At 39.9% G+C, this 13,865-nt stretch overlaps 1 protein-coding gene across 1 annotated transcript in view; it reads left to right on the forward strand.

Annotated features, from left to right (window-relative positions):
• Positions 1-1,569: 1,569 nt before the first annotated feature.
• SPTBN1 (spectrin beta, non-erythrocytic 1) overlaps positions 1,570-13,865 on the forward strand; it is a 148,275-nt gene continuing 135,979 nt past the window's right edge. The window contains exon 1 of the mRNA XM_054701455.1: positions 1,570-1,750. Coding sequence (XP_054557430.1) covers positions 1,603-1,750 — 148 coding nt within the window. The 5' untranslated portion in view covers positions 1,570-1,602. The remainder of the gene's footprint in view (positions 1,751-13,865) is intronic.

Consider the following 13,865-nt stretch of genomic DNA (forward strand, 5'->3'; position numbering starts at 1 on the left):
TCTGGTCTCTCTTTAGCTCTCTTCTCTCTGCTAGCATCCCCGTGATGCTGCCCTTACAAGCCCCTCAGCCCAGGTGAATCCCATCTACATATATGCCCATGCCATGTTCCAAGTGCCCGCCATCGGACATGTATTCAGGACCGCAGGGATCCATCATTAATCCTAATGGCAGGAGAGCAGAAAAGCCTCATGCCTTTTATTTACCCTACAATTGTTAATCACTCACTCTTGATCACATCATGCCACATTAATGTTAATTTTCTTTCCACTATCTTGTCTCTTGTGTGCATTTTGTCTGCTTCTACTAGGACATAAGTTTCACTAGAGCCAGGTTCTTGTTTGTGATTATCCTTAGCATCTGGAATAGCACTAAACACATAGTAGATCCTCAGTACATTCTGGTTCAATGAGTGGATAATTGCTGTATTGAAGAGAGAAGCACATTTAATGGTAAAGATATTTCTCCTAATTCTCTGAGGACACTGTGATGTCCAAATTGAAGACAACAGTGAGCCAAAAATTGTGGCCTGTTCATGTTTCTCATTTATTCCTGTCAAACACTATGACCTTGGCTGGGTCCCTGAGCAGTGGGTATTGATATTGGTAGTTGACTTTGTAATAACAGCAGTGTAAATAACGGTAGTTGTTATTTATTGAGCATCTAGTATGCACTGGTTTTATCCATATACTGTCTCATTTAATCTTAGGCATCAGTTTTCCTGTGTGTAAATTAGATGTGCAAATTAGGTGTTTAGATAAAATGATCTGTTAGTTATCTCACATTGTATTTTATGGATGTCCAGGAGAAGCTGAAAAGATTATGGTTTGTGGTGCTACACAACAGAAATGAGTTCATTCAGAAGCCCAATTAGGTGTTTATCTACCTCTGATATAATTTGAAAATTGCAAAGTTTAAACTTTTTTTTTTATAAAGATTTATTTTTATTTATTTATTTTTATGTATTTATACAAGCACTGGGTACAGTCAGAAGCGCGGGAGGGTGAGAGAATTCACCAGAGCCAGAGCGGGGAGCAGAGCAGGCAGAAGGACCGAAGTACACTGCTGAGGGGAGCAGCGGGTGGCAGGAGAGGTCTGTGCGCCATGTGGGACCCTCCGCCGGTGGCCGGGGAGCAGCCAGGGATTGAACTGGCGCTGCAGAGGCTGCGGGCAGCTTCACAACCCAGTGCTCAACCGCTGCGCCACTGGGGAGGCCCGCAAAGTTTAAACTTTAGAAAGAAGGAAGAAGCCCACCTGTTGTTGAGCATCCATTATCTCATTCGGTTCTCTCAACATGTGAGAAAGGTGTGGAATATCATCATCTTTGAATGACTGGGGAAACTGAGGCTCAGAGATGTTAACATGCGCTTTGGCCAAGGTCACACACATGTATGAGACATGTAAGGTTCAAAACCACTTTTGGAACCAGACACCTGTTAATAATATGTGCAAACTGTTTTATCTTCTACTCACTTTTATCCCAGTAAGCTTTGGGGACTTGACACACTTGGAGATGTTTGAAGAAGTTTTCCCCTTTTTTTTTTTTTGGTGGCACAGAACTCTAAGAAGGAGCTGATGTGGAGGAGCCGCTGAGACAGTTCAAGATGACGACCACAGTAGCCACAGATTACGACAACATTGAGATCCAGCAGCAGTACAGCGATGTCAACAACCGCTGGGATGTGGACGACTGGGACAACGAGAACAGCTCGGCGCGGCTCTTCGAGCGGTCCCGCATCAAGGCGCTGGCAGGTGAGTCCCCTCCACCCGTCCCAGAGGCCCAGGGTGCCTGGCAGCTCTCCTTAAAAGTCATCCGCCCTGTCCCCTTATGTGATCGGCCTCCAATACTTTAACAGACTACAAGAGAGCCAGCTGACCATGTATAGGCAGCCAGTTCTGTATTTGGAAAACTGTCAATCCTGAGACCAAAGTCACAAAGTGGTTTTTATAATAGTTCATCAAGAGCTGCCCTAGGTTTGCTAGAATTCTTTTATTTTTGATGATTCTTACATCTAAAAATAGTGAAGCATACTATACCGTATACACAGAAATTTACAAATTAATCTATGTACTTAACTGTCTATGATGTATTAGCTTACCTGTTACAGTAGAGTACTTACTTTGAGTGACCGGGTTAGTATCACATGCAAGGTTTTTAGATCTGAAAAGCAATCACTTAAACTGTGAGGATACATTTAATGCTGTAACGGGTAAGTTTGCCAATGATTAATTAAAAATTTCAGGAACTCATCCTGACTTTGATCTCTCACTCCCTTCTTGTTATTGAATCCCCAGAACATACATTGACAATGGCCCTATTTGGGATGGAAAATTGTTTTGCCCTGAAATTACCCTAAACATCAAAAGTGTTCTATTATGATGAAAATGTATTAATACTGAACTCAGGTCAGCAAAAGGCCTTAGTCCTGAGTTTATTCAGGGTATTGTATCTGTATGTTGAGATTTCAAATAAAATGGTTTACAAGTGAGAAAAGCAGGTTTATCATTTTTCCCTTATTGTCTTTAATTATGGCAAGTAAATTGAAGTCATGACTTTAACAGATGAACTTACTGTTCACTGGTGCTCTAGCTCATTTTATTGTTACTTTTACAGTGTAATATAATTATGAGGCATGCGTCATTTAGTTCTCTTGACTAATCAAAAGGAAACCCAACCCAAAGTGGTTTGAATGACAAAGAGAATTTATTGATCACATAGGAAACCTCTGAGCAAGACTTACTCCATACTAAATGTTGTGACAAGGGCCCAGTTTCTTTCTGTTCACCCTTTGGCTTTATGTGCTTGTGTGAACTCCCTTCTCAGGCAGACTTCTTGGGATCCTGTTGTCCCAGGATAACTGACACAGGTTGTGGTCCGTAAGGACATCCAGAGGAAAAGAGCCTCTGATGTACTTACACCAAGGTCCTAGAGTCTCATTGGCTTGCTTGATCGTGAGTAGGCTGTGTGGCTCGCTTACCCTCTTTCCTGCTGGAATCAGAGAGGGTGTGCTTATTGACATCAGCTGATCAGGATACATTCCTGGAGCGAGGGGGGTCCTGGGAGTGATGTGGGGAAGGGTGAGTCCCACTTATATAGTTGGGCTAGAATATTTCAAATACAACAGGAAGGAGAAGAGGAATGAATGTTGGGGATGCAGCCAACTAAATGGTATAAGGAAATTGTTCAGCTGCCTTAGAATAGTTTGTCTTTTGTGTGGTGATGATTTGAAGATCTTATTTGAGCTTGCCTGATTGAGGGAGAAGGGAGTGGGAGTGAGTGATTAATCAGTCAGTCACTGTGGAATTGGAGCTTTATTTTCTAGCTTATTTGTTAACATGGAACCATACAGACACCATGATCCTGACTTATACTGGTGCATTGTTTTGTACTTTAGTCTCTTACCTCTTTTTCTTGGGTCTTCATATGAGCCTTTAGACCCCTGTGGTAGTGGTGACAGGTACCTTTGATCAAGGGTCATTTACTTTGGGCTTCCAAGTTACTAAATATCATCTCCTCATAAGGAGAAATTTACTTGAAAAACTGCACACTTTCTTGCTCTTTATATCTAGCCTTTCCTAGTTCCAGAGCAGATTCCCCCAGTGGTCCCTAGACTTCCTAGGATGTTGTACCACCTTTGTTGTCTGGGCCCATGAAAAATTATAGTTACAATAACAGTCAGCACCTAGTATGGTACTTATTGTGTGCCAGGCACTGTTCTAAGCATATGTTAACCTCTCTGTGAATCCTATAGCAACCATATGGGGGAGACTGTTACCTTCATTGCATAGATGAGACTCTGAGGCCCAGAGAAGTTAAGTAGTTTGCCCAAAGTTACACTGCTGGTAAGTGGCTGCAGGCAACCCAACACCAGAGTACATACATATTTGACTGTTTCTTTATATTCAGTGAACTACAAAATGATTCAAAACTCTTTGGTGTAGAGTTTTGATAATAGGCAATTCAAAATAATCTTTTTTTAAAAAAAAATTATGCATACAAGAATGGGGGTACAGGCCAGAGTTGCAGGGGGTGAGAGGATTCACCAGAGACAGGGGGGAACAGAACAGGCAGATTGACTGAAATACGCTGCTGAGGGGAGCAGTGGGTGAGTCAGGAGAGGTCTGCTGTGCCATGTGGGTTGCTCCCTGGCTGGGGATCAAACTTGTGATGCAGTGGCTGCGGTAAGCTTCATAGGTTGCGTCTTAACCCCTTGTGCCACCAGAGAGGCCCAATTCAAAATGATCTTAAGGTGACTCAGGAATGCATGTTGTGGCCCAGAAGATATAAGTAACCATGACAAATTATTGACAAGAAAACATCTTGCCTCTAGGTTATATGGTGACGGGGGGAAAAAAAATGCTTTTAGTGAACCCAGAAGATAGCAGAAAAACCATCTAATTAAGTGGAGGAAGTTATCTAACTTACCTGACTTCACAGTTCCACGGGGCAGAGGAATCTCTCCAGTCTCTAAGAAATCCTGCCTGCTGACAGCAGGAAGGACAGTGTAGTGCCTAGGACAGTGAACTAGAATTTGAGTGGCATCAGAATCACTTGGAGGCTTGATAAAGCTCAGATTGCCGGACCCTTGATAGTTTGTATTTCTGTCAGGTTCCTGGAGGATGCTGATATCTCACATTTTGAGGCTAGTACAGGATTGATGATTATCTGATATATTTCCTTGGGTGTCTGAGACCATGTCATCCAGACCCAGATAATGTCTAGAGAGAATTAAAGTATCAAAGTCAAACAGAATTATCTTATGATATACTTTAATGTAGTAGTGATAAGGAAGGCTGGCCACCTGATTTTGAGAGAAGGAAGATACCTTCCTGCCCCTTAGAGGGCACTGGGAAAGATTCAGGGGGGAAAAGTACTGTTGTAGGGTTTCATCAACAACCACAAGTTCAAAAGGTGGAAAATCTTCAGCTAAAGGGGCCTTCCTGGTGGTGCAAGGGGTTAGGATGCAGCCTTTGAGACTGTCGGTGGCCACTGTGGCATGAGTTCAATCCCCAGCCGGCGAGCAAGCAACCCACATGGCACAGCAGACCTCTCCTGACTAACATGCTACTTCCCTCAGCAGTGTACTTTGATCTGCCTGTTCTGTTCCCCACTCTGTCTCTGGTGAATTCTCTCAACCCCTCACACTTCTGGCCTGTACCCCAGCTCTTGTATGCATACATAAATAAATCTTAAAAAAAAAAAAAAAACAAAGAAAATCTTCAGTTAAAGCAGTAGAAATGTACTTAAGTTATCTGAGTCCCTCTAGAGTGTCTTCCATGTTTAGCCTTCTCTGCTTCAGTATGAATTTTGAGGTGATCTACTGGAGACAGTGATGCAGAATGCCTCTTTATAGTGCAAGGCGTCATATATTGTGAGTGTAACCACCAACTTGTGCCATGTCCTTTACTAAGTGACTTTAAATGTCTGTATTTTTAAGGACATGAAGTGAGTTAAAACTTGTTACTAATCTTTACCCAGTTTTCAGATATTTTCCATTATGAGACTATAGCATACTTATTCTTCTGTGAGTTATAAAAGTCGTTCTTTTTTTTTTTTTTTTTAAAGATTTATTTATTTATTTATACAAGCACTGGGTACAGTCAGAAGCGCTGGAGGGTGAGAGAATTCACCAGAGCAGGGAGCAGAACAGGCAGAAGGACCGAAGTACACTGCTGAGGGGAGCAGCGGGTGGCAGGAGAGGTCTGCGCACCATGTGGGACCCTCCTCCGGTGGCCGGGGAGCAGCCGGGGATCGAACCTGCACTGCAGAGGCTGCGGGCAGCTTCGCAACCCAGCGCTCAACCGCTGCGCCACCGGGGAGGCCCATAAAAGCCGTTCTTAATTTCAGTTTTACTTACCTTCATCTTTTTCACTTTTAGGAATTCCTTTAACACACGGTGGTTTATAATAAATTTGGTTTCCTTACTCTTAAAACCTTTGTAATTCATTAGTGTGTTTGTTAATCATAAAGAGCTGCTTTTGTCACACCTGGATTTATACTAATGGTGTAATGTCAGGATGGGGCTAATTACTGGAAAGACCTATAGATTAGAAGTTGCGGGGGTGAGGGGCGCCCCCCACCCCTCAACTTCTAAAGAGGCAGAGACTGAATTGAGGCCAATCATCCCTGGCCAGTGATTTAATCATTCTGCCTACATCATGAAACCTCCATAAGGAAACCTTAAATAACAGGGTTTGGATAACTTCTGATTTGGGGAACACAGCCATGGAGGGCGATGTACCCTTAAAAGACATGAGAATTCTGTCCCCCAATGCCTTGCACTATGTATCTCTTTCATTTGGCACTTTCTGACTTATGTCCTTTATAATAAATGGGAATATATAAGGAAAATGTCTTCCTGAATCCTGTGAATTCTTACAGAAAATTATCAAATCTGAGAGGGGTTTGTCAGTCAGTCAGAAGAACTACCTCAGAGACCTTATAATAGGCATTGAAATGGGGTTGGTGGTACTGATTGAGCCCTTGACTTATGGGGTCTCTATACCACCTCTGGGTGGTCAGTGTCAGAGCGGACTCGAATCCTAGGACACTTTATCGCTTTCGGAGTATCAGCTTCAGTAAGAGATTTCACAGGCAAGATGGCTTCTCTTGTATAATGTATAGCCGGTCCATATTTTTTCAAAATGTGGGAATCAAATCTGAAGTCAGTCAACTTGTCAAATGCCAATTTGTCATCACAAAGTAGAAAGAATTTGGAATTGAACCTTGATACTCTTCTTGAACTTTTTTGCTTGAGATTTAGTCTGACTCATATCTCAGTCCTTCATTGCTCTCCTGCTCCTTACTCATAAACAACAGAGGGAAACACTCAGTGAGGCACAGGAAACTGAACTCTCCCATCTCCATAACCTGGTTGGTGGGAATGAAAACAGCAGCTTTTTCTCAAAGTAGAAAAATTTAATCAGAAAGCAACCCCCTCAGACAAGCTGGGTCAAGAGGGAGTCAAATCTTCAACTTTAAAAAACTAAGACTTAGGGGTATTTTGAAAATAATTAGAATTGATTATTGCCATATATTAAAAATTATATATGTATATATAATTTATATATATATGTATGAGGCTGGTGAGATATAGACTTATGCCCAAAATTCAGTGTTTATAGTTTAGAAGGGAGATGAGAAGAGCATTTGTCTACCATGCTGTGTAGCAAAGCATCATGCCAGCTGTCCTAATGCTGGGTGCAGTGTGGAGTGGCTTTTCTGCATCTGTAAATGATTGCCACATCCCATGATGGCATCCCCACATTCCTGACCTCTGACCAAATGGCCTCAGTGTAAGGAACATGTAGTAATGAAGGAAATGATTCAGTATAAGCTCAACTTTTTGGAAGCCAGCATTTTATTTGAAGTAAAAAAAGCATAACACTTTAATTCCTTATTGAATTGTAAAAGGTTAAATGCTTGCTTTTTTTACAAAATGATGAATGTTTATGGGTATAGGTTATATTTTGCAAAATCAACACAAAGTAGGGGAAGAGGAGGAAGAAGTCTTTTTAAGTGCAACATTCAACTTGATAAATGTTGATAAATAATTAATATTGATATCTTTGTCAGTTCTCACAAAAAGTAAATTTTAAAAATTAGGAGATAGACCAAAATATCCAGTGTCTATGTCTGAGTGACTTTGCTTTTTTTCTAATAAGGCTTTGCATTCCCCCCTTTCTGAAATAAGTATGTTTTTAAAATATATGAAAATATTTTAACGTCTAATATCACATGGTAATTTTTATTGTTTTTTCCCAAAAATAATGTATTAAAGAGATGGTAGGAGAAAGCCTGGGTATGAAAGAACATTTGGAAAAAAATGAGATTACTTTGGGAATTGTCACTCATAAATATTTATGAGCTGAAATTTTGCATAAGAGCCTTTCTGTAGACTTGGAAAAGACATTGACCTTGAGTTTACATGGTTATGAGGGGAATCAAGGACAGTGGACATGAAAACACTGGAACTGTATCTTTTATATAACACGTACAGAGTAAATATCAATCTTTACTGGCTGTGTGTACAAGCTAGATTCCCTTTAAATATTGCCATTTAATTTGAGTGACCAGCAATTTTGGTGGAACATTTAACCAGCTAATGAAATTATTTATTTTAATATCCAGATCAGCCTGTTGTTAGCTACAGATGATTTTAAATTTTCTAGTAAAGGTACTTTAGTCAGTATACTCAAAATATTATATTAGCAATCAGTATAAAAAGGTTCTATGAGATGCTTTTTATATTTTTTAAATTTTTGCAATTCAGTATGTATTTTACTACCCACATTCATGTGGCTGATGGTTATGACTTTGGACAGTGCAACTCAAGTACCTTCATTTAGACACTTTTTATTGGCTAAAACTTTTTAGAGCCTGCAGAACAAATGTGGGCTTACAACACCAAATATTTGATCTTGGGTATTTATAAAGCAATAAGTAGTTGTTTACTTGGCTAAGTGTTTTTTAATTCTAGTGAGGAATAATGCATCAATTGAATCATTATTTGCAAAGTAAACATTTCTCTTTTTTGTGCTTCCCAATACTGAACTTTATTAAATAGATGCAATGTAGCCATAAAGGCAGATCCTCTACAACATCTACACTCTGCTCTCAGTTGAAAGCTTCAATATTATTCTCAAGAATTGTTTTTGTGTGAAGAAGACTCAATAGCACACTTATTTACAATGCACATTCCTAGGTTTCCTTCCCCACCTCCAGAAATTGAGATTCATTACTGTGTATGTGGGGTCCAGGACAGTAGTCTGCATTTTTAGTTTTTTTAAAAGATATTACTTTTACTTATGTATAGAAGAGCTAGGGTGTAGGCCAGAGGTGTGGTAGGGGGCGAGGGACGGGTGAGAGAATGCACCAGAGACAGAGTGGGGAACAGAACAGGTGGGTTGATTGAAGTACACTGCTGAGGGGAGCAGCGGGCGAGACAGGAGAGGTCTGCTACAATGTGTGGGTTAGCTCCCTGGTCAGGGATCAAACTCATGCTGCAGTGGCTGCCGATAGCTTAATAATGCTGAAACTTAACCCCTTGCACCACTAGAGAGGCCCAGTCTGCATTTTTAATGTGATACTCTTTGGGAAACTCTTCCCTAGAACATGACCAAAGTATTTAATATTCAGATCTTATTATCTTGACTTTTCTCACTGAAGATAATTTTTTTTCTTTTTTTAAAATATTAGTCTGCTCTTTCACCTAGTAAGTAGGTCAGTTTATGTTTTGATATCTTCACACCTAAGAATGCCTAATGTTCTGCCCACACTGAGTATTGTGCTGTCTCCTGGCAGGAGGAACACATTCTTCCTGTAAGCCCTGGCCTCATTAAACCCTCCGTCTGGGTAGTTCTTCCTCATTAAGGAGATGATTGAAGTCCCCCACCCTACTCAGGCCTCATCACTGCAGACCATTTTTTAAGTTGTAATCTTCAGGAGGTCTGAGACCTCTCTGTACCTAAATTAGCTCTCTTGTGCTTACTTAAATTAGTGGGGACACTTGAAAAGTATATTCTAAAAAAGTTCTGCTGTTATAGATAAAGTAGTCAGGTACCATATTATCTCAGGAGGAAGAGAACTGGATTCTGTACATGCATAATTAGAGAAGAAATTTGCCATCACTTTTCTCCCAGTTGACTGCAGATTTCAAGCTGTTATTAAAGTTATGTAGTACTCATATACTAGACCTCAAGGCAGACCTACACACAGATGGTGGAAAACTTACTTTAAATCCATGAAAGATTTTTAAGTTTATCTTTATTGAGAGATATCTTAATGTCTTTTCTAGCAATAATCTTGAGTTTTTAACTAGGTTTTTTATATACTGGCTTTATTTTTTTTTAATGGTCTCTTCTAAGGTAGTTTTCCATATTAAGACCGTTAATGCATAATCCCCCAGCCAAAATGAACAAACATATATATAAAATATTTGACTTTGAGGCCTCCCTGGTGGTACAAGAGGTTAAGACAGCACTATAACGCTATAAGCAGCCACTGCAGCACTAGTTCTATCCCTGGCCAGGGAGCTGATCCACATGGTGTAATGGGACCTCTCCTGTCTGGCCCGCTGCTCCCCTTAGTTATGCATTTCAGTAGATCTACCTATTCTGCTCCCTACTCTGCCTCTGGTGAATCCTCTCACTCTTTGTAGCTCTGGCCTACACCCCAGTTCTTGTATGCATAAATAAATAAAATATATCTTTTAAAAAAGTTTGACTTCCTTCTAGTGAATGTAAAGGCCACTCTGTAATTGAATATGTAAAGAGATCTGTAAGACATGGTGTGGAGTGATCTAATTAGGAAGATAAAAACTATTTGCATATTACATCAAGTAAACATGTATGCAAGTACCAAGACAGTAGCACAGGCAATTACTGCTTTGTAATTTAGAGGAGAGAATTGATGACAAAAGCCAGTCATTATAAGAGGACCTGTTGAGAAATGTAAAGAACATTGGAACTTGGAGAGGGAGACACTGGGGCTTGAGCTTGGGCTTGACTGCTTTCGCTTCCGTCGCAGCAAAACAGAACAGAAGAGGCCAGGCTACAGGTCTCTGAGGCGCTTCTCAAAGCAGAAAGTCTGCTTTGGGCTTCTCAAGATGATAGACCACCTCAAGCTTGGATTCATTCCTTGAAAGTGAAGCTAGATCTTTTCTTATTTGCATGCCCCATGCAAATTCAGATGGAATACTTTCATGCTCCAGGGAAGGCTTCTTGCATGGAGTATTGGATTTTTGTAGTCAGAATTAACAGGGATTTAATAACTATATATTATTTTCCTCATCCACTCTTGAGGCTCTATCCCTAATTTATGCATCTTGTATTACTTGTGAGAAAGGGATGGTCCCTAGTGCAAGGTAGATTTACCACCTTTATTTGTGAAATCTGAGTCTGAAAGAGCATTCCTATCAAAGAGGATCATGAAAGCTATTAAAGAGAAAGTCTTTTTAGGCCATTACGTGTAGTCTCAGATTATACCCTCAATTTATTTTCTATAAACATATGGTTTCCACAGGAATGCAGGAATGTTTTCTTTCTCTTTTTGGGCATAGCTTCCTTTGTTTTCTTCCTTTCACTGTTGTAGATAGCCCATCCCTGCCTTTTGAAATCATTTGGAATCCCTGCTACTGTTTCTGAATTCCACCCCAGATTCTGTCCTACCTCAGCAGTGGCTGGGATCCATAATGACTGAGGTGAGGGATTAGGGATGGGAAATCCAGCCTACAGAACCACTGCTGCCTACTATTCCTCTTAGCCAGTCACCCATTCCTTCTTACTCCAGCCCCCAGTCCCGCCCCTCAGTCTTCTGAAGCTTGAGTTCTCATTCCTCAGTCATTTCAGGGAACCCTTAGTCCTCATTCCCTTTATTTGACTCCTCTCCACACTTGCCTTTATCTTAACCCTTTTTCTTCCCACCCCACAGGGAGATTTTCTTTAGTTATTAATCTCTTACTTTTGAGAAATTCTAGTCACTATTTCTATGATAAAATTCCATACATTTTATAGTAGATTTGTAATTGAATTTAGGAAATATAACTTCTCTTTTCTGGGGTCTGTTTTATAAGCCAAAGAAGGAAAACTTACCTGATTTTCTCTTCTTATGCTTTTTTTTTTTTTTTTGGTTCTTTGCATATGTGCTCTCTTTCAGCTTTGTTGAGATACAATTTACAGATCATAAAATTTATCCCAGAAGAGTATGCAATTTAGTGGTTTTTAATATACTCACCACTAATTCCAGAGCATTTTCATTTCCACAAAAAGAAATTCCAACATAGTATCAATCACTTTCCAGTTTCACTTCCCTCAAACCCAAAGGAACTGCTCATCTACGTTCTGACTCTGGACTCGTGTTCAGGACATTTCATGTAAGTGGAATCATATAATAGATGACCTTTTCATTGATTCTTTCACTTAGCAAACGATTTTTAATGTTATAGCATGTCTTAGTACCTCATTTCTCCCTCAGCTGTCTTGTTATTAGTGGTAGATTAGTGAAAAAGAACATTAAAGAAAACTCTGAAAGCTACCAGCATTGTAATCTGTGATTTTTATTTGGCAGTTACCTGGGAACAGATGGCAACTTTTCTGTAGGCATCTGAAAGTACTGTACACTTAGAGATGTTTTCATTTACCTGGATGTGGTTATCAAAAAAAGCCTACTGGTGGGTGCTTGGTGGCTCATGGAGTCATATTTGTTGCCAAAATTAAATTCACCTGCATGGTTTAGTTTCTTTGCCACTTTTCTGCCAGAGTGGACCTGTGGGCAGGTGCCATATAGAAAGATAAAAATATGTATGTGTTTTATATGCAGCACATTTATAAAATTCTCTACACTTTAAAAATAAAACACGACACATAATAGCAAATAATGAAAATATACAAAGTTATAATTTAACAGTGAACTTTGATTATCTAAGGTTTTATTGAACCTCCATTTTCAGTGACACCATTCAGTTTAATTTTCTTATTTGTAGAGAAAATTATTGTTGGATACATGTTAAATAGTTTCTTAAATTGCATTTGATTTTTAATACCCAGTCAATTAAAGAAGATGGCTTTCATTATTAAACTGTATTTGTCAGTAGTTTTCACTTGATCACATGAAATATTAATTCAGTAGGGAGGAACTTGGGTAGCAAGATGACAAGCATTTGGTCTGTGTCTGCTGATTGGCACTGAATACTGCATGTGAAATTATTTTTGGTTAGTTCTTTCTTGTTAAAAGGAACATAGATTCACTTGAGTTAGCTGAATGAAAAAAAAAAATATGTGTGGTAGAGCAGGGGCAAGAGAGGAGAGGAGGGTTATTGCAAAGTTTCAGGCATATAGGACCCAGAAATCCATTACTGACTGAGGCTGCTGATGACTGGGGGCATTTTCCATTGTTCAGATGGGCCCTGTGCTCATTCATTGGACCTCTGCCTAGGAATAGTATTTGTGCTCTCCTAAATTAGCTCATATCTATCTTTGGGGTACTGTAGTTTCCACTCTACCTCTTTCAGTCTTTTGTCTTTTAACCTCATTGCTAAATATCTCAATATCCAAGTTTTCTCTCATTTAAATTTCTGTGACATTGGGTGTTGAGATGGGACTCTTATTGGCCCAGACGATCTTTTAATAGGAGATCATGGTTAGCTGGATACTTAAAATGGTTACCTTTAAAACAGATATCCACAACATTGGTGAAAGCACAAAGCCATGTGTGTAAAACATACTGGCTCCAACTGTCCTCTGCCTAGAGTGGGCATTTGACAGGTATTCAGAGACACTGGTTGTATTCTAATGCAGGATCATGGCATGGTGGAAGAAGGTACTTTATATTAGAACTTTCAGGGGGTAAAAACTGGGTTGTCTTTTATGATTATGGGAAAAGTTAAACAGCCAATCGGAGGAAAGAGTAAGGTGCTGACCGTTCCCGAAACAAGAGAAATTAGGACTTTCATCTCTCAGTCTCTCATTTTCAGTTTTCTTGTGTGAATGGGCTTCTGTCTCTGCCATTGTAGGTAGTCTTCCAGATAACAGGAATATGGCTGTCATGCACCCTGAAACTTGCTATCCACCACTTCCCCTATTTTTCTGCTTCTAGATGGAAATATGGGGGTGTTTGGTAGGGAGGCTATGACTTACTAAGCTTTGCATTGTGGTGTGGAAAGTTGAGAGATTTATTATGTGGCAGCTTTCCATGGAACTACATGGAGCTGTTCTCACAAAGGGAGAGTGGTATATAAAACAGCAATTCCACTCCTAGCAAGTGATCCGAAGAATGCAAAAACACTAATTTGAGTAGGTTTTTGCATTCTGTGTTCACTACAGTAGTATTTACAATTGCTAAGTTATGGAGATAACCTAAATACCCAAC

This window comes from Talpa occidentalis, unplaced genomic scaffold (genome assembly GCF_014898055.3).
Source record: "Talpa occidentalis isolate TD23 unplaced genomic scaffold, MPIMG_talOcc4v2.1 talOcc4.5, whole genome shotgun sequence".
In the NCBI taxonomy this organism is placed as follows: Eukaryota; Metazoa; Chordata; class Mammalia; order Eulipotyphla; family Talpidae; genus Talpa; species Talpa occidentalis.